This window comes from Macaca nemestrina, chromosome 1 (assembly GCF_043159975.1).
Source record: "Macaca nemestrina isolate mMacNem1 chromosome 1, mMacNem.hap1, whole genome shotgun sequence".
Lineage (NCBI taxonomy): Eukaryota > Metazoa > Chordata > Mammalia > Primates > Cercopithecidae > Macaca > Macaca nemestrina.
The window spans coordinates 64,686,836-64,707,808 of record NC_092125.1 but is presented as its reverse complement, the minus strand read 5'-3'; the positions used below and the strand labels follow the sequence as shown (position 1 = coordinate 64,707,808).

Genomic DNA, 20,973 nt, shown 5'->3' with positions numbered 1-20,973 from the left:
GCGAGCCATGGGGAGTGGCTGTAAATACAGATGAAGCTTGGCTTGCTCTCCAACTGCTCACCTCCTGCTGTGTGACCTGGTTTCTAAAAGGCCACGTGTGTGACCCTGGGGGCTGGGACCCCTGGCTTGTAGTATACGTAAAAATAAAATACAGGACAAGAATGGTACAAAGGTCTGTAGATGAGAAATGGAAGGATACTATTATTTTTGGTTTTTTCTTTTCTTTTTTTAAAATTATTTTTTCATATAAAATAGAGACCGGGTCTCACTATGTTTCCCAGGCTGGTCTTGAACTCCTGGGCTCAAGTGATCCTCCTACCTCGGCCTCCCAAAGTGCTAGGATTACAGGTGTAAGCCACTGTGCCTGGCCAGGGTTTTATACTATACATGAAGTGGCATAGTATCATTTGACAGGTAGACTGTGATAAGCTAAAGATGTACAGATGGTTCCCTCCTTAGAATGGCCCTACTTATCATTTTTCAACTTTAAGATGGTGCTAAAGAGATGCATATTTGATAGAAACCATAATTTAGTTCAGCATCCAATAAATTACATGAGATATTCAACACTTTATAAGAAAATACGTTTGGCGTCAGATGATTTTGCCCAATTGTAGGCTAATGTAAGTGTTCTGAGCACATTTAAGATAGGCTAGGGTAAGCCATCATGTTTGGTAGGTTAGGGGTATTAAATGCATTTTTGGCTTAAGATATTTTCAACTTTCGGCCGGGCGCAGTGGCTCAAGCCTGTAATCCCAGCACTTTGGGAGGCCGAGACGGGCGGATCACGAGGTCAGGAGATCGAGACCATCCTGGCTAACACGGTGAAACCCCGTCTCTACTAAAAAAATACAAAAAACTAGCCGGGCGAGGTGGCGGGCGCCTGTAGTCCCAGCTACTCGGGAGGCTGAGGCAGGAGAATGGCGTAAACCCGGGAGGTGGAGCTTGCAGTGAGCTGAGATCCGGCCACTGCACTCCAGCCTGGGCAACAGAGCCAGACTCCGTCTCAAAAAGAAAAAAAAAAAAAAGATATTTTCAACTTTCAGTGGGTTTACTGGGATGTAATCCCATAAATTAAGGACCATTTATATACTGTAAACGCTAAGACAACCACTAAAATAACAAAACAAAGGATTAAAGCTTGTAGGCAACAAATGGGATAAAATGCAATCATAAAGTATATTCAATTAATCCAAAAGAAGGCAAGAAAAAAAAAAAGAAAAAGAAAACGAAGAACAGATAGAATACTCATAGAAAACCAATAGCTGGCTGGGTTCCATAGCTCATGTCCATAAGCCCAGCACTTTGAGAGGCTGAGGTGGGAGGATCACTTGAGCCCCTGATTACTTGAGACCAGGCTGGGCAACATGGCGAAACCCCGTCTCTACAAAAGAATACAAAAAAGTCAGCCGGGCGTGGTGGCACATGTGTAGTCCCAGTTCCTTAGGAGGTTGAGGTGGGGAATCACCTGAGCCTGGGGAGGTTGAGGCTGCGGTGAGCCATGATTGTGTCACTGCACTCCATCCTGGGTGACCGAATGAGATCCTGTCTCAAAAAAAAAAAAAAAAAAAAAAAAAAAAAAAAAAAAAAAAAAAAGAAAAAAAAAAAAAGAAAAAGAAAAGAAAGAAAAGAAAAAATGTAGTAAGAAGATAGACCTAAACTCTAGCTATATCGTGAGCTGGGATTGTGCCACTGCAATAATCACATTAAATGCAAATGATCTAAATACTCAAAGGGTAGAGATGAGCAGATTGGTTTAAAGAAAAACAAGATCCAACTATTTGCTGCCTATAAGAAATGATCTTTAAATATAAAGAGACACATAGCCTAAAGATGAAAGGGTGGATTAGGGAATGCCATGCTAATGGTAATTAAAAGAAAGCTACAGTAACTATGGTACTATCTGACAAAGTAGGTTTCATAGTAGAGAATGTTAACAGGGATAAAGAAGGTCATTTCATAATGATACGCAGGTCAATTAACTAAGAAGACATAATAATCCTAAAAGTAGCCCAGGTGGTGGCTTGTGCCTGTAATCCTAGCACTTTAGGAGGCCAAGGTGGGAGGATCGCTTGAGGTCAGGGGTTCAAGACCAGCCTGGGCAACAGAGCAAGACCTCATCTCTACAAAAATTCAAAAAATATCCAGGCATGGTGGCAAACACCTGTAGTACCAGTGACTTGGGAGGCTGAGGCTGGAGGATCACTTGAGCCCAGGAGTTCAAGGTTACAATGAGCACCACTACACTCCAGCCTGGGTGAAAGAGTGAGACCCTGTCTGTTAAAAAAAAAAAAAACAAAAAAAAAAAAACAAGAAATTCCTAAAAGTTTATGCACCCAATAATGGAGCTTCAAAATACAGGCATATTAACTGTAAAGAGAAATAGACAAATCCACATTTATCGTTGGAGATTTCAACACTTCTCTCAACAATAAATGAAATGAGTAAACAGAACACAGGTATGCCTCAACAAATGTCAGCTACTATTGTTATCAGTCACATTTCAATTAACATGTGTTGAAGCTTTCAGAAGAGACCCAAGACCCTGCACCTCCTGAGAGGTGTGCAGGTAGGTCTATCAAGCGTGTTAGGGAACCCGGGGCCTCAGGCAAGGACATCTCCCCCCACCCCCAGCACCTGCCCCTTTAGGCGCATTTCTTCTTGCTCTCTGGCTCCCCCATGTGGTCATCCTAGGTTCAACACGTGGCTATTGGGCCGAGGGACAAGGCAGGACTGACCACAGGAGCTTCTTTTTCTCAAGGGTCTGGAAAGGTAGAGACCGGGTTAACGCAGACAGTGGCATGTCTGCAGGAGGGAGCAAAGGGCTGGGAGCCAGGAAACACAAAACTCCAAGCCAGCGGAGTCACCACTGGGTTGAGGGGTGATTGGCAGGGGCTGAGGACTGGCAGGGGCTGAGGGGTGATTACAGCAGGGGCCCTGCTAAGGCTTGACAGCGTTTGGGGTTGCGGGTGTAGGCAGAAAGGCAGCAGGGACCTGCAGGGCTGAAATGCTGGCTGGCTGGGCTGATCTATCCTGGAACCCTGGAAGCCATCTGTCCCTTTGGTGAGTGGGGACAGGGACTCATCCACAGGGTGGAACAGTGACTTGGGGCCTCAGTGATAGTTATAAGCCTTAGAGCAAAAAATGTCCACTCAGATCACAAAGCCAGAGAGTCCTGGTTTTCTATCCAGGACGATAACCCTACTTTCTGGTGTTTTGGAGAGTTGGCAGAGCCAGACCGTAAGGGTTGTGTGCGCTAATCCAGATTTAGACTCCTTTTGAAGGCGATGGGAAGCCACTGAGGGTTTTCATCACAGGAGTAACAAAGTTAGAAAATCTAGTAGGACTCTTAGAGGTACCAGAGATGGCCCAGGACTGTCACCTAGAATGCTCATGCTTTTGTCCACTCACGCTTTCACATGCCTCTTCTTGATGGAACCTCACAGGGTCCCATTTCTCAGAGGAGAAACCTGAGACTCAAAGAAACTAAGAGGCTCGTCCTGGCTCATATGTCAAGTATTTCGTCTACACAATCTGGACTAGAACCTAGCTATTCAGGCATACAGGTTAAGAGTCTGTGTTTTAAGAAAACCTTTACTGCCTTTAAAAATATGACATCACGGCCAGGCGTGGTGGCTCACACCTGTAATCCCAGCACTCTGGGAGTCCGAGGCAGGCAGATCATGAGGTCAGGAGATCACGACCAGCCTGGCCAACATGGTGAAACCCTGTTTCTACTTAAAATACAAAAATTAGCTGGGCACGGTGGTGCTCGCCAGTAATCCCAGCTACTCAGGAGGCTGAGGCAGGAGAATTGCTTGAACCCGGGAGGTGGAGGTTGCAGTGAGCAGAGATCGCCCCACTGCACTCCAGCTTGGGCAACAGAGCAAGACTCCATATCAAAAAAAAAAAAAAATGACATTAGGAACATCTGAAAAGCATTCGGCTATTCAAATAACACAGAAACAAAGGGCAAGAGGTGAGAGTCTCACTCTACCCCTTTCAATGTCCACCCCGTCCCAGGGTGAAATCTCTTTCAGTAGTTAGCTGAGCACTGCCAGGCCCTTGTTCTGCACTTACACACACACACACACACACGTGTATATATACCTGCAAAATACAAATGACCTGGTCCTATATGTACTGTGGAGGGACCTGCGTTCACGCACAATTCTGTATCAGTATATCCAGATCCACGTCTCCTTTGGAAGAGCACCTTGGTATTGGTAAGAATAGCTGGCAATTCCTTCTCAGCATCCCAGGAGTTCTCTCCACTGCTCACGCTGCCCCTTAGGCACTCCCTGGACCCCGTGCCCTGGTAGTCCAGGCACCAGATGGCCAAAGAGAGTGGCCTCTATAGGGCAGCGTCTCCCACAAATGACACCTGAAAGGACTTTAGAACAGTGCCTGGATTTTTTTTTTAGACAAGGTCTCACTCTGCCACCCAGATTGGAGTACAGTGGCATGATCATAGCTCACTGCAGCCTCCTTCTCCTTGGTTCAAGCTGTCCTCCTACCTCAGCCTCCCAAGTAGCTGGCACTACAGGTGCACACCACCACACCTGGCCAATGTTTTTAATTTTTAGTGGAGACAAGGCCTTTCTATGTTGCCCAGGCTGGTCTCAAACTCCTGGGCTCAAGCAATCCTCCTGCCTTGGCCTCACAAAGTGCTGACATTAAAGGTGTGAGCCACTGTGCCTGGCTAGTGCCTGGCTTAATAAGTATTTGTGGAATAAATTTGAGGCAGTCCTTAGACACATATTAAAAGAAATTATAAGTGTCTATTTAATGTGTGCTGAGAAAAAACTCCTAAGTACATCACACCAGTGATTCAAGGGTATTTTAAAATTTCCTTTAATACAAGTTTATTTAAATTTAATAAAATAAAGTCTATTTAAAGAGAAATGTTAAGTAAATAGTCAACAGGTGGAACATGAGCAGGGCCAGAGTCCTGAGTGGGGAAGGTGCCTGAGTGTGGTCTGGGAATGGCCATGGGAGGGGCTGGCCTTTGCAGCTGAGGGCCTGGGAGCCTGGTTGCTGAGGTTGCTGACCAGGGACTGTCTTTGTCCATTTTGCGTTGCTCTATAGGAATACCCGAGGCTGGGTAATTTATAAAGAAAAAAGGCTTATTTGGCTAGGGGTTCTTCAGGCTGTACAAGCATTACACCAGCATCTGCTTGGCTTCTGGGGAGGCCTCAGGAAGCCTTTACTCATGGTAGAAGGGGAAGCGGGAGTAGGCGTGTCACATTCGAGAGAGAGAGCAAGAGAGAGATGCTAGGGTTGTCTCAAACAACCAGCTCTTGTGTGAACTAATAGAGCGAGAGCTCATTCATTATCGCAAGGTCAGCACCAAGCCATTCATGAGGGATCCACCTCCATGACCCAAACACCTTCCACCAGTCCCACCTCCAACACTGGACGCCACACTTCAACATGAGATTTGGAGGGACATACATCCAAACCATATCAGGGACTCTGGAGGGTCAGGAGGAAGGGGTCGGGCTCTGGGCCTGCTGGCATAACACTTGAGCACTGGCTGGAAGGGATTGCAGTGGAAGGGGTAGTGCTTATGTTTCTCTTTTGCAATCCGTGCATTCCATGTACCAAGAAAAGTGGCACCCAAGGCCAAAGGGACAGAGCTGCTGGGGTTGCCCTGGGCTGCAGCGGGTGATAATGAGAATCCACAGTGGTGGGCAAGGACAAAGACTTCTTCTCTTGGGGCCAGCTTCTCCATAGGCAGCGAAAGGACTGAACCAAGCCATCAGAGGCCTCACTTCATCGTGAGCCACTGAGGGCTTTTTTCCTCCCAGGGGTGACATGATAAGAGCCCCTTAAAGACCACCAGAAGTATAAATTCTTTGGGGTATAAAATCCTAAATAAAAGAACTGCAGCTGTTTGGGTAACTGAGTGTGGTCTTTAGCCAATAGCGATGATGTTCCTTAGCAAATGAGGCTTAAACTGAAAAAGGGGTCTAGGGTAGACTTGAAGGAGATTTGCTTGGTCACACATGGGTGCCCAAGGAAAAGTCAGACATCAGAGACCTCAGAGATCTTTAAGGAGAGACTCCGAAACCCTCGTTTCTGTGGTTGACAAAACGACCACAGAACAACTCCCAGTGGCCTTCCTCGGTTTCTGATGCCTGTTTCCAGTGACCTTTTGAGTTTGCCACTGGGGATTCTGAGCTCATCCCTGCCCGCTTCCACACCTGTCCCTCCTTCCTCACCAGCTGCCTCCCTCTGGTATGGCAGAGACAAGACAGTTAGAACCTTGGGATTGTTGCTTTTAAAATGTTGGGGCCAAATGCTTATTTACAGGGTAATCTCAATCATGTTTTGAAAAATATATGAATGTTCAGGAAGAACACATAAAAATGTTAATAAAGAATGGTTCTCTCTGGATGGAGGAAAATAAATGATTTTCTTTTCCTTAAACAGCAGAGAGGGCCAGGTGTGGTGGCTCATACCTGTAATCCCAGCACTTTGGGAGGCCAAGGCGGGTGGATCATTTGAGGTCAGGAGTTCGAGACCAGCCTGGCTAACATGGTGAAACCCCATCTCTACTGAAAATACAAAAATTAGCCAGGCACGGTGGAGCACACTTGTAATCTCAGCTACCCAGAAGGCTGAGTTAGACAGAATTGCTTGAACCCAGGAGGTGGAGGTTGCAGTGAGCTGAGATTGTGCCACTGCATTCCAGCCTAGGCAACAGAGTGAGACTTCGTCTCAGGAAAAAAGAAAAAAGATCAGAGAGGAGAAATACCACTGAGATGAGACCCTCTAAGCCATATGTACCCAAAACTAGCTGAGTTCAGACCTGAGCCCCTGCTCCCTTAAATCCCCCAAGAAAACAGCACTAGCACATGAAGTTAGCTCAGCCCAGGTGACGATGTCAAGGTGAAAGAAAGCTCCATCTTGAGATTTAACAGAAAAGCAAGCCAAGGCGGAAATGAGCATAAACAGGCTTTTCAGAAGAGGCGAGTGGGCCTGGAGCAGGGCCCAGGTTTTATTGATAGAAGGCTGGGTCCTGCCCCAGTTCTGCTGAAGCATGCAGTCAGGTCTGTCCAAGGCAAATACAGCAGCAGCCTGATCCGGTCGGCCCAGAAGCAAAGCCCACGCCAGGCTGTTTGCCCACTGGGGGCTGTTCAGCTCCCACGTGGGGTTCTTGGCTCTTTCCTCTGCAATGTTTCAGTGGTGTTTCTGCTCTAGACAAGCCCTGATTTCACTTGCCAGAGGGTTCCAAGGTTGACTCCTCTCTCCAACAGATGAAAGGGAGTCACTCTGTTTCCAAAAACTCAGACTTGAAAGCACCTCTTCACTGCTGACATTTGGAGGATGAGACAATGAATCCAGCCAATTCCAGGCCTCCCCGGGCCTTTTGCCTGCCACACTTGGGAGCTGGCTAGGCCACTCTAGGACAGGGTTTCCCAGTCTTGGCTCAAGTGACATTTGAGGTCAGATAATTCTTTGTTGTCGGGGGCTGCTCTATGCAATACAGGCCAGCTAGCAGCATTCCTGGCCTCTTCTAGAAGTCAGTAGCATCCCCTAAGTTGTGACAACCAAAAATGTCTCCAGACAAACGTGCTAGGGGATGAGCAAAACTGCCGCCTTTTGAGACTTGCTGCTCTAGAGGAAGGAATAGAAAGAGACCCAAAGAGGAGACCCAGAAAGTAATAGGGGCAACCGAGCTCCAGGGCGGGGCACAGGCAGGGCTGAGGAGACCAGAAAGGAGAGACACTTGAAGCTCCCAAAGAGAAAAGCAAATCGAAACCAGAAAAGATTGCTTCGATACGATTTTTAGGAAATGTTGCTTTATGGTGTGCTATGTAACCTCCTCCCTCCATCTTCTGAGGAAAACCTTTAGGAAACATCTGCACTGCCCATCAGCGCTTTTGGGGGCCAGATGTGCCTCCCCCCCTTTCCCTGTGCCCCACCCTGGATGGACAGGTTCCTGCTAAGGGCAAGGCCCTTCCAAGAGGCCTGGTTACATTCAGGTTATACCAGAAATAGTTACTATTGCAGCGTCTTTGGAGAGATGTTCAGAGTTTTAAAATATACATTTTAGAACCAATCCAGCATCACCCTTATAAAAACATATCATTCTTGCTTTCTAATAACTCTTTGTCCAGGGAGAGAGAAAGGCATGGGAGAACAGCTGGGAGGCTGGTAACACCCATGGTGAATTAGGCATTTGAACATTGTTGATTGTGTTCCAGAAAAAGCATGTGATGGCTACTCTGGAGACCTGGGGCTGCTCCTGAGTCCCCCATCCAGCACCTGGGTCCCCCAGTATAGTTTCTCACAGCACCTTGAGATTTTTCCATCAGAGACACAGGATATATATTTGTTTAAAGTCTCGCTCCCTTACCCTACTGTAAGCCCTGGATGTGTAGAAGCCATGTCTGTTATTTTCATCATTAAGTCCTCAGCATTCCTGGGCCTGGCACATGGTAAACATTTGAAACTTATTTGTTAAATGAATTAAAGGATGATATTGTTACTTCCCTGACTTGCAACCTTCATCCCACACATTAAGGCTTAAATCAAACATCACCTCCTCTGGAAAGCCTTCCCTGATTTCTCCCAGCAGAAACAATTGTACTATATATCCAAACACTTGGTTCATACTTTTATTGCAACATGCATCACAGTATATGCTATTTGTTGGTATTCTGCCTCCCCTGCCAGAATGTAAGCTATCTGAGGGCAAGAACTGTGACGTATCTTTTATTACCCCAACTCCCACCCATGCTTGGTACACAGTAGATACTCAATAAATGCTTGTTCAATGCAAGAAGCAACAAACACACTCCTCTGTCTCCATTCTAAATCCTAGAAATCAAAGTTCAGATACGTTGCAGTTCAAGTGTCTTTACAAAACCCAGAGCCAAAAACTGCTTTGGACATCCATTTTCTGGTTCTTTAACACAGGGAGGGAACATTTGCCCAGCCCCTCTGAAGGCTGGGCTGACCTGGCTGGACAATGTGCTTGAAATGCCTCAGCCCCAGCATCCCCACTGTCCCAGGGCTGTGAGGCCTTTAGGGACCGTCAGAAGGCTTTTCTGGAAGCCACCCCACTGCTCACCCATACCCACACCTCTGGCTCAGAGCCCTAAGCCACAATAGGCTCTGTACTGGGGGAGAACTACAGGGGACTTCTGAGTATCTTCAGAGTTCTCTGTGTCACTGCCCCTAGTCCCCTTGGAGCAGGGTGTCTGTGAACTCCATCCAGTGCATGTGGAATCTGAGGCCTCATGCCACCTCCTGCTCACCAGAGCTCCTGGGAGAAAAAGTGGAAGCTGGGGCACCGGCAGAGGCTGTTCCCACCCTGGCATGGGAGCTTTGTCGCCTACCTGGCTGAAGGTCAGGGTGAGGGTGCTTTCTGGAGAGGGTCTGTCCCGGGATGAACCCTCCTGCTGACTGCAGTCCAACCGGATCAGGCTGCGGCATTCTGGGTGACAGGTGAATTTACAGTCTGGAGGAAAAGAACCAAAGGGAGATTAGGGGACAGGCAGGATTCCTCCCCACTTTCACACAGAGAAATAACCTGGAAGATTGCATTAGTTCCCAGTGGGAAGAGCAGTGCAGGAGAGAAGTGGTGGGGCGGGAGACAGCGTGACAATGCCACCCTGCTCTCCGAGCCCCCAGGAAGGATGCAAGTTAAGTGCTTTACATGTTTGCAAACTGCTTTCACCTGCATTACTTTGTGTGACTCTGCAATCATTATTATTTCCATTTTACAGATAGAAAACTGGGACCTAGAGACTGAGTGACTTTCTCAAGGTCAGATCTTCTGCCTCCCAGACTGGTGGTCGGGGTTTGTGGCAGGAGTCGTGACAGCCTGGACTTGGTTGCATACCTGGGGATTAGGGGACCACTTTTGGTTGATAAAGGCTCAGGCACCTTGAAGCGCTTTTCCTTCCTTCTAGCAAGCTCCAAAAATTCAGTACATTTGGTGTCGACTTTTAAAGCCACCACAGAACACGCTGTCTTGGGGAGGAGTGATGGCTCCTTTTCTCCCCTCTTTTGGGGAGCTTTGGAATGACACCTCTGTCTCCCCAGCTGCCCCTTCCCTTACTCACCCAAAGATAAGCACCTGGGCCATGTTTCTTGCATGGGTTTTGCCACTAATGTCTGCAGGGGAGCACCCTGACAAATGTGGGGACACACAGAGATCCAAGAACTGCACGACCTTCCTACCCATGGCCCGACCACCTTTCTGCAACAGCGTCTGGAAGCTCCACTGCTCATCTCTCTTGTGCTCGAAAGTGAAGCCCACCAATATCCTCTCCTTCAGATCCCACGGTTCGCTAGGCCTCCCTCCTCCTCTCACTTGGAGACAGAAATGAATGAAGTCAGCTCCCTGGGGCATGCACCCATCCACCTGCAGGCACCCACATGCATTTCTGGGCCCTCTGTGGGAGACCTCTTGCTCAGCACAAAAACAGCCTCCCCTTTAGTAATGTGAAGGGTACAAAGGGAAGTGCAGGCCAAACTTCTGCCCGCAGTGCCCAGAAACACCAGGGCTTTGATAAGGGAGCACTGAGGCCACAGCCCTCAATGGACAGCATTGTTCCCGGCGCTGGCCCTGGGACACACCTATATGGCTCGGGCAGAGCTCTGAGCGATGAAGAATGCTCTGGGGATGCCAAAAAGTGGCAACAAGGAAAAGGAGGAAGGATTGAAAGCTCACCGAACTCCACGGTGATGAGAGCTGCCATAAAGCACAAATGGGAAGGCACCTGGGAGAGGAGGAGTTTCTCTCGCCTCCTCTTTTAGCTCTCGTCCTATTGGCAGAGGTAGTCTGTGTCCCTCTGTGCATCTGAATCTCTCTCTCTCTCACACACACACACACATACACACATACACCCTGAAAACATCACCATGCTGAGCTGGACAACGCTAAGGAGCAGAAGACTCTGGGAAGTGTTCTGGGATTTTATAAGAAGCTTGTTTGAGCACCAAAGACTTTGTTCCATCGGACCATGTAATCACAGGCTGCAGCAAAACCTGAAGCACATCTTCATATTTCCTGGTCCTGGAAATGCCAAGCTCAGGGCTTTTAGGCCAGCAGAGATGAAGTCAGAGCCCCCATGCCTTTCTCCAAACCCAAAAGCAACAGCCTGCAGGCCTGACGTGTTCAGGGATTGGGGAGACCCATAAGATTCCAAAGACAGGGCCACTTTCCACTAGAGCCGGGTGGTTAATTCTCCACAGACTGCAGTTCCCTTAAGGCAGCCCATCACGGGCTGCTGCCAAACCAAACCAAACCAAACCCTATCCTTGGTATTCCACTGTCCTCCACAATCTTCAGCTGGCGCTCAATTTATGTTTTGTTTTTTTTTGTTTTTTCTTTTTGAGACAGGGTTTCACTCTGCCACCCAGGCTGAAGTGCAGTGGCGCTATCATGGCTCACTGCAACCTCCACCTCCTGGGCTCAAGCAATCCTCCCACCTCAGTCTCCTGAGTAGCTGGGACTGCAGGCGCCCACCACCACACCTGGCTAATTAAAAAGGGTTTCACCATTTTGCCCAGGCTAGTCTCCAGCTCCTAGGCTCAAGTGATTTCCCCACCTCTGCCTCCCAAAGTGCTGGGATTACAGGTGTGAGCCACTGCACCTGGGTAGGTGCTCAGTTTGGATGAGGAAGGAGGGAGGGAAAAGTGAAACTCTGGGTGGAGCACAGCTTCCAGGAAGGAAGGGGTCAGCCCTCCCTGGACAGCTAGTGCCATCTCCTCTGGCAGCAGCATCAATGTCTGGAGCATGGGGACTTCCTCATGCTCTGTGCCAGCCACAGGGTGAGGATGAATTAGACAAGAAACCCGGGAAACCCAGGCTCACTGGGCAGATGGGATGCACATGTGAAAAGATATCTAACAACAGAGACAGCCCAAAGCAGGGGCCTGGCTGTGGCACAGACTTAGGAAGCTTGCTCAACCAGAGACAGTTGCCAGCCAGAGCAGCTAGGGAGGGCTTCAGGGTGCAGGCAGCTCTGGGGAGCTTCCAGAGGAGATCAGACTCCAGGTAACCCCTATGACCTAATCACAGGGGCCAAGAGGAGGCATGGGATTCTGTCATCACTAAAGAGAACAAGCATCTCGCCAACAAGACGCAGCAACAGATTAGGGAGCAACATTTGTAGGTTCTAGCTGTAGTTTCTCTGGGAGAAGAGGCATTTCTTGATATTGACATTGCCATCTGTAAAGTCAAATGATCCTTTCCCCTTTCTAACCTTTCCTTCCAACGAGAGCCCCTATCCCTATTCCTAGGGGATGCTTTGAGGAAAGCAAATGTGCTTCCAGGATTTGGAAGAGGGGCCTATGAAAACATATAGAAGGGGACAACTGTAAAGGGAAACGAAGGAGACAAACCACAATAGGAGCCCCTCTCCCCAGGAGGGAGCCACAACCAGGAGCTGGGATGGAGGGCCCAGGACCTCAGCACCCAGGACCACTGGAACCAAGTATGATGAACCAGGTGACTTAAACAGAAAATTACTGTCTCGCAGTTCTGGAGGCTAGATGAAAATCAAGTGTTGGCGGGACCAGGCCTGCTCTGAAATATGCTGGAGAGTCCTGTGTTGCCTCTTTCTGGCTTCTGATGATTTGCTGGATTCCTCGGTGTGCAGTTGCATGACTCCAGCCTCTGCGTCCATCGTCACGTGGCATTCTCCCTGTGCTTCTGTCTTCTTGTAAGAATACCAGTCATATGGAATTAGGAGGCCACCCTACTCCAGTGTGACCTCATCTTAATGACACCTGCAACTACCATATTTCCAAATCAGGTTGCATTCTGAGCTACTGGGAGTTAGAACTTTTTTTTTCTTTTTTGAGACAGGGTCTCACTCTCTCACCCAGGTTGGAGTCCAGTGGCATGACCATAGCTCACTGTAACCTCAAACTCCTAGGCTCAAGCCATCCTCCTACCTCAGTGTCCTGAGTAGCTAAGACTACAGGTGCGCACTACCATGCCCAGCTGATTTTTTTGTTGCTGTTGAAACACAGTCTCTCTATGTTGCCCACGCTGGTATCAAACTCCTGGCTTCAAGTGATCCTCCCACTTCAGCCTCCCAAAGTGCTGGGATTACAGGCGTGATTCACCATGCCCAGCCTGGGCTTTAGGACTTAAGTATATCATTTTTGGGGAAAGCCCAGTTCAGTCCACAACATGGACCCTCCCTGGGCCATATTAGGAGCACAGAGCCCTTAGGCCCAAACAGATGGCGGTTTCTACTGGAAACCTTCTCCAGAGATCACAGTGGGCTGGCAGGACAGGACGGGGAGGCTAGGGAGTGGTAAACTGAGGCCAAGGTGGCCTGCCTACCTCCACCAGGCGTGCTCCTGAGCTTCACAGTCCCTGAAGGTTACTGCCAAGGTCACCTCAAACATGGCCCACAGGCCATCGTGGCCTGTGCTTGGAGATGGCATTACTTCTTTCCCTTTAGCCCTGAGGAGGTAAAGCCAGCAGGTGGAACTACATAGGAGTTCCACAGCTAGGAGACTTTTTCCAAAATTCAGAAGCTACAAACCTCCCCTTAATCCCCAGGGCTGCCAATGTTAGTTTTTGCCCCACCGCAGTTGCCAAATGCACACACACACAGAGGCACACACATGCACCCTCTGCCGTGTGGCTGCATAGCCCAAGTGGCTGTTTTCTGAACCAGAAAACGGGTATGTTGATAAGAACTTATTCTGTTGATAAGAAACCCTTAAGGCCCTTTCACCCCAGAGTTGCATGCAAGATACAGAAACAACACAGAACTCTCCACTTAACTCTCCCTGCCTCCAGCCCAGGCCAAGGCGTGGGTGAGGGCGAGGCAGGCACCGAGGTGACTGAGCCCGGATGACAGCAGAGCTACCAGCCTCCCCTGTGGTCAATCCCAGGTCAGTGAACAGCAGCTTCTCACTCTGCATGGACAAAGCAACTTCTGATGCCTGAGGGAAAGCAGGACAACTTCTGAATCCAGGAACCTATGTCCATTCTCTGAACACTGCTAGGCCTTTTTGAAGAAAGCCAATCTTACAGCAAACCTTAACACCCCCTTCCCCACTCTCCCTGAGGACCAGCGGCCTATGCTATGATGTCATGGAAAGAGATGGACTTTGAAGAAGGCGTGGCCTCCAGGCCCCGCTCAATTAGCTCTGTGACCCTGGGTAAGTTATGAACTTCTCTGAGCATTAATTTTCTCTACCTTAAAATAGGAATCATAGTAGCCAGTTCCTAGGGCTACCATGAGGATTAAATGGGGTTCCTGATGTCAAGAACTACATAGAAGCCCTGGAAGGTGGAGGCTCCCAGTTAAGAGTTAATGATCCATCCCCTACCCTCTCCTTCCACTGCTCTGCTATGTGGATTCCTGAGTCTCACCAGCCTTAACCCTATAGGTATTTCCAAAACAAGCACACAAATCACTTTTAGTTTTAAGATAATTTTGTTCTTAAGCACTACAGGGAAATCTGAAAAAATAATATGCATTGGAAAATTACAATTTACCAAAGTTTTAAAAAGACAGGTATAAAGCTTGTCCTGATCCTCTTGAACAAGTCAGTGGGGACTGTCGTCATCTCGTGGTGCCTATCTTCACTCCCTTTTCAAGGGGATTCTCCTTTAAGAATCCCCCATTTTTCCACTGGGTGGAGCCTCTGGGCTGGACTAGCTATGGCAGCTCCAAGACCACCCAGAGAGGGTCTCCAGTGCCCTCTGAGCACAGACCATCCCAAGCGGCTTTATTGATACCATCAATAAATTAGTACCTTCTCATTTCCCCACATCCCCTTTAATACTGGAAGTTATTAACTTTGGTTAACAATTTTCTTTTCTGACACTAGAGTGAGATTTTAGAAGTTCAAATGTTGGAGGAGGGGTGAGTAGAAAAGCAGGGAGGAGGGATGTTCTGGGGGGCTGGCAGAGCCTTTCTGCCACATGGGGCAGGGTTACCCCTTGCAGACTCCAAGCAAGTACACCCAGCCACTCCCCACTGCAGGGAGCTGAGCCCTGGGGCCTCCAGCCCCCCATACCCTCACCCTGCAGCCTCTACCCTGCCAGCTTCCCCAGCTAGGATACCCCCTCTCAACCTGGCCCCAAGATGTCCCTTCAGACTCAGACTCTCATACAATAGACACAGTTGTTCCCTCTGCAGCCTCACCGCCTGCTCCAGATCTCCTCGGCCACAATTCCTGAATGCGACCCTTTCTGTAGCCCTTTGCTCTGGGCCCTGCTCGAGTTTGGGAAGCCCATTCACTGGCAAGCATTCAGAAAGGGACTACTATGAATTGGTTGAGTGACTAAAGGAAGGAATGGTTCTCTGCCTTTTGCTGAAGTGGAGAGACCAGAGTGCGAATGCTGATCCAACCCCAGGCCGGGGTCCTAACTCTCTACTAGCCTTGGTTTCCTCATCTGTTGAGTGGAGATGATAGCAGTACAGTTGTTGAGAATTAAATGAGAAAGTTATGTAAATAACACCACAACGTTTGCTACATACTAGGAGTTCAATAATATTAGCTCTTCTTTTTACCTCCCTAACATCCAAGTCCATCTGGCCAGTGGCCGCAGCATCAGACATCCTCATCCCGAAAGCCCGTCTGTGCACACCCCATCAGTGCCCACTGACCTTCCTCCAGACCTTCACCTGTAGGTGCATCACGGTCCTAAGGAAAAGGTCTTGATCATCCTCAGAATGTCCATGGCTCCCCTATGAGCAAGGGAGGCCCCAGGGCTCAACTCCCTGCAGTGGGGAGTGGCTGGGTGTACTTGCTTGGAGTCTGCAAGGGGTAACCCTGCCCCACGTGGCAGAAAGGCTCTGCCGGCCCCCTGGAACATCCCTCCTCCCTGCTTTTCTACTCACCCCTCCTCCAACATTTGAACTTCTAAAATCTCACTCTAGTGTCAGAAAAGAAAATTGTTAACCAAAGTTAATAACTTCCAGTATTAAAGGGGATGTGGGGAAATGAGAAGGTACTAATGAGAAGGTGGTATCAACTTCCTGCAGGAATTCATTCTGAGTGTGTATTTACTCATATCTAAATATATCATCACGAAAATGTTCATCACGCAGTTATTTATGACAACAAAATGCTAGAAATACCCCCACATCCATCTACAAAAGACTAGTTATAATTATATTTTGAAATGGAATACTGTGTAGCCATTACATAAGATGATGCATATTAATATTGGTCAACATGAAAATATGTCCACAGCATCGATCTAAAAAAGGAAAAAGGTTGCATTTTATGATTTCAGTGATATAAAATCTATACATACTTACACATTATGCAGAGAGATGTCTGGAAGGCAGGTCACGTGTTTGCTTTGAGTGATGGGATTTCAAGTGCTTTTCCTACCTTTATAGTTTCTAAATTGTTTAAATTTTTATAATGAAAATATATTCTTTCCTAATGGAAAAATGCCACAAAAAGGGAACAAAGAAAAATCATGTACCCATACTGTGATGACCTCAGGTACCATTACTCAGAACCCACCATACACCAGGTATTCTACATGCATTATTTCATGTAATCCATACTATGACTGGGCAATTTGTGTTTCTACCCCAATTTTTAATTTGTATTTTATTGTATTGATTTTTTTGAGGCAGGGTCTCACTGTGCCACCCAGGCTGAAGTGCAGTGACGTGAACACGGCTCGCTGCAGCCTTGACCTCCCAGGCTCAAGTGATCCTCCCACTGAGTAGCTGGGATCATAGGCACACACCACCACACCTGGCTAATTTTTTTTGAAGGAAAATTTATATTATTTTAATTATTTTTATGTACGGAAAACTCAACAGTGTACATTTAACCCAATTTAGTGGCAAGTTCTTTCGCCTTTGCCTTTTTGAACTTAGCGATGTGAGCCACAGACTTGGGACCCAGGACATTGCCGCCCCAGTGACGGCGGATCTCATCGCATCTGTCATTGTAAATGGTCCTGATAGCTTCCACCAGCTTGGCCAAAGTGCATTCGTCTTCCGAGTTCACCTGTGTGAAGGCAACAGTTGTGCAGGTCTTCCTGTGGACTAGACGGCCCAGTCTTGCCTTCCCCTTGATAATGCAGTAAGGGACCCCCATTTTACGACACAGGGCAGGCAAGAAGACAACCAGCTCGATGGGATCCACGTCGTGTGCAATCACCACCAGCTGCGCTTTCTTGTTCTTCACCAAGGTGGTGACGGTGTTAACTCCTGCTCGAAGGACAGGTGGTCTCTTAGTGGGGACGTCCCCTTTGCCAGCAGCTTTCTTCTCGGCCAGGGCCAACGGCTTCTGCTTCTTCTCTCGCTTTTGTTTCTGGTCTGTACTTGTGGGCCAGCTTAAGCAGCTGAGTAGCTGTTTGGCATTAACCAGCTGAACTGGTTAATGGCAGGAGTCACTTTCAGCCCCTTATAGAGGATGGCTCTCTGCTGCTGCCACCTGATAGAGTGGAGCCATTTCACAAAGCAGGTGAGGTTTCTTTTGGGCTGGGTGTCCTGTCCAATGCCAAAATTCTTAGGCCTTTCTCAAACAGGGGATTCACCACTTTCTTGGCCTCCTGCTTCTTCATGACAGCAGGGGCCGGAGTCACCTGCTTCCCCTTGGCCTTCTTTCCTTTCAGCATCTTGGGTGGCGGGAGGAGAGAGCTATTTTTTTAATTTTTTGCAGAGACGAGGTTTCATGTTGCCCAGGCTGGTCTCAAACTCCTGGCCTCAAGTGATCTGCCTGCCTCGGCCTCCCAAAGTGCTGGGATTGCAGGTGTGAGCCACTGTGCCTAGCCACTGCTAATTTTTTTAAAATAGACTTTTTTGGAATAATGTTGGTTCACAGTAAAATTGAGCAGGAAATACAGAGAGTTCTTTATATCCTCTGCCCCTACATATGCTGCACAGCTTCCCCTATTATGAGCGTCCCCCACCAGAGTGGTACATTTGTCACAACTGATGAACCTATACCGACACGTCATTATCTCCAGAGTCCATAGTTTACATTAGGGTTCACTCTTGGTGCTGTACAGTCTATGGCTGTGGACACATGTGTAATGACATACACCCACCATTATAGCCCCAGGCAGAGTAGTTTTGCTGCCCTAAAAACCCGCTGTGCTCCGCCTATTTATCCCTTCTTCCTTTCTAACCCTGGCAACCCCTGATCTTTTAACTGTTTCCGTAGATTTATCTTTTCCAGAATATCATATAGTCGGAATCATAAGATAGGTAGCCAATTTTCAGATCGGCTTTTTCACTTAGTACTATGCATTCACTTAGTATTATTTCCCTGTCTTTTTTTTTTAATTAAAAAAATTGTGGGTACATAGAAGTTGTATATATATTTATGGGGTTCCTTGTCTTTTCATGGCTTGACAACTCATTTCTTCTTATTGGTGAATAATATTCCATTATTTGGATGACCATAGTTTATTCATCTCTTCACTTACCAAAGGACATCTTGGTGGCTTCCAAATTTTGGCAACTCTGAATAAAGTTGCTATAAACAACTTTATTCAGGTTTTTTTGTGGACATAAGTTTTTAACTCATTGGGTCTACTCCTATTTTAGAGATGGGGAAATTGAGACTCGAAGAGTTAAATGACCTTTGGCAGCCTCGTAGCTGGCGAGTGGCAGGGTGGACAGTGAAGATGCATCACGCCTGGCTGCTCTTCAACAGCCCGTTCCTCAGAACCATCCCCTCCACTTACTCCTGGTCCCTACTCTGCACTGCGTGAGGCCAGGGATGGGCTTCATCAGGGATGGGAGTCAGGGTGGTCCAAGGCCAGCAGGAGCCTGGGTTGAAGGAATTTGGGAAAGGAGTGCTTTTTGCTCTGTCCTAGCAGGGAGCAGGGAGAGTGCCCCACCTGAGGTCTCTGCCTGTCTCTGGAGGGCCTGAGATGTGCCACTTCACAGCTGTCCTCCAAGCTCAACCAAGTCACTCAGCCTTGGAGGCTGCCAGCATCCTGGGAGTTTCTGAAGCCACCCATACTGTCTGCCTGCTCTGAACTGGTCCTCCATCCATGACCCCTTTGTCTCTGGAACACCATATCTGGGAGACTTGGAACCACCCAGGCAGCAGCCAAAGGTTCTTGTCCTGAGGGCTCAGCTCTTCAGCCAAGTTCAGGCTCCACAAGACAGCAGGCTCTCAGCCTTCCCCACTCAAAGAGGCCCAGCCTCTGCAAACCCACTCCCTACAAAGCCAAAATGGACACCACGTTCCCAGCACCAACTGCCTCACAGATTGGCACCAGAGCACACCCACTTACCAGCCATACATCAGAAATCCTTACCCAGATGGTGGGATCCGTTGAAACACACTGTTTAACATATGCGATAGAGGTCTTGGAGAATGGGTGGAAAAGATGGAACACTCAGTCGGGAGCTGGGGCGTGGAATGAATCTGGACTCTGGAGTCACATGAATCAGAGTTTGAGCCTGAGCCCTCCCTCTAACTGGGTATGAGACACCCGGACAATTAACCTCAGTTAAGTATGGAATTTAGTTAGCCTCAATTTCCTCAACTGCAAATGGCGCTGGTAATATCTTTCTTGCTAGCAAATTTGTTGCCAAAATTAGAGAGTATATATGCAAAGCATCCAATGGCACCTGGCATATGGTAGGTGCTCAGTAAATAGCAGCTGTCATTTTCAATGCTGTGAGATGCCTGAGTCCACCCAGCTTCCTGTGGACTCAGCATGTGATGCCAGCCAAAAACCCTCTCAATTTTCAGGTCCTCTTCTAACGTATTAGGATAAGAAGAATTGTGCAACTTTCCTGCTCCTCTGAGTTCCTCCCACCTGGTCCCACTTCCCTCCAACTTCTGCCTTTAATGGGTCCAGAGGAGTAAAGCAGGGGGCTGTTGGTGAGTGGGAAGGCAGAGAGACTGTGATAGTCAAGCCTGGAGGTCTGCAGCCATTGCCAAAATCAACACGATCTATAAGTTTTTCAAACTCCTGGCTAAACTCCTAGTGAGGCTGGCAGCAACGGAATGGAAACTCCTCACTCCAAGGGTCAGGCAGCCAGCTCAGGACATCTGTATCCTTATGTTTCCAGGAAGGAGGCGAACCCCAGCCCTCTTGAGACCACTTACTGTAGTTCCTTGATTTAGAGGACAGACCACCTTGGGGGCATTCAGCATCCCGCAGCCCAACCCAGAGGGCCTGGAGGCACACAACTGCTCCCTCCCTCCACACTCCAACACACACACACACACACACACACACACACACACACACACACAGTGCCAGAAAACAAGCCAGGAAGCAAACAGGAAAGCTCAATGTAATGGTAAGATGAGTGACCTGGAACTCTAAGGTCAGAGATGGCCAGCCCCTCACGTGCACAGGCAAGATGGGCAGCTGACACCCAGGGGCTGTCGTCTCTGTGGGAAGAGCCAAGAGGGGATGCGCCTAAGCATGCTCCAGTTTGGCTCAGATGCTGAGTTCCCATGTAAAACAGTGGGTTGGGGTGGAGGGCTTTATGGAAGGAGGCTCCTCCAAGGCCAGCGAGGAGGGAAAGTGCTGGAAACATGGGGTGAAGCTGGGAGCCTCTGCTGAACCGAGGCACAGGCAAGAGAGCCAAAGACCATCCCAAGATCCTGGTCTTTACTCTCTTCCAAAATGACTCTATCAGTTTTCTGTGTGGCAGGGCTGGGTGGGGTTGACATACACTTTTGAGCGGCCATTTTGTACTAAAGGGAAAGGCATAAGATCTGCTCAGTTGTTGCTCAGAGACCAAAGCAGATATTAAAATTCTCTCTGGGGCCCTCAAGGTAGCTCACACCGGTAATCCCAGCACTGTGGGAGGCTGAGGCAGGAGGATTGCTTGAGGTCAGGAATTTGGGACCAGCCTGGGCAACAAAACAAAACAATTAAAACAATTGTTTTTTTCTTTAAAACAAAACAATTAAAACAATTGTTTTTTTCTTTAAAACAAAACAAAACAAAACAAAACAGCTCTACAAAACAATTAAAACCTTAGTCTGGGTGGCGGGTGGTGTGTGCCTGTCGACCCAGCTACT

At 48.2% G+C, this 20,973-nt stretch overlaps 1 protein-coding gene across 1 annotated transcript in view; it reads right to left on the bottom strand.

The window, feature by feature from the left end:
- LOC105484844 (Ras association domain family member 5) overlaps positions 1-20,973 on the bottom strand; it is a 79,032-nt gene that overhangs the window by 41,537 nt on the left and 16,522 nt on the right. Inside the window, exon 2 of the mRNA XM_011746889.2 lies at positions 9,351-9,472. Coding sequence (XP_011745191.1) covers positions 9,351-9,472 — 122 coding nt within the window. The remainder of the gene's footprint in view (positions 1-9,350; positions 9,473-20,973) is intronic.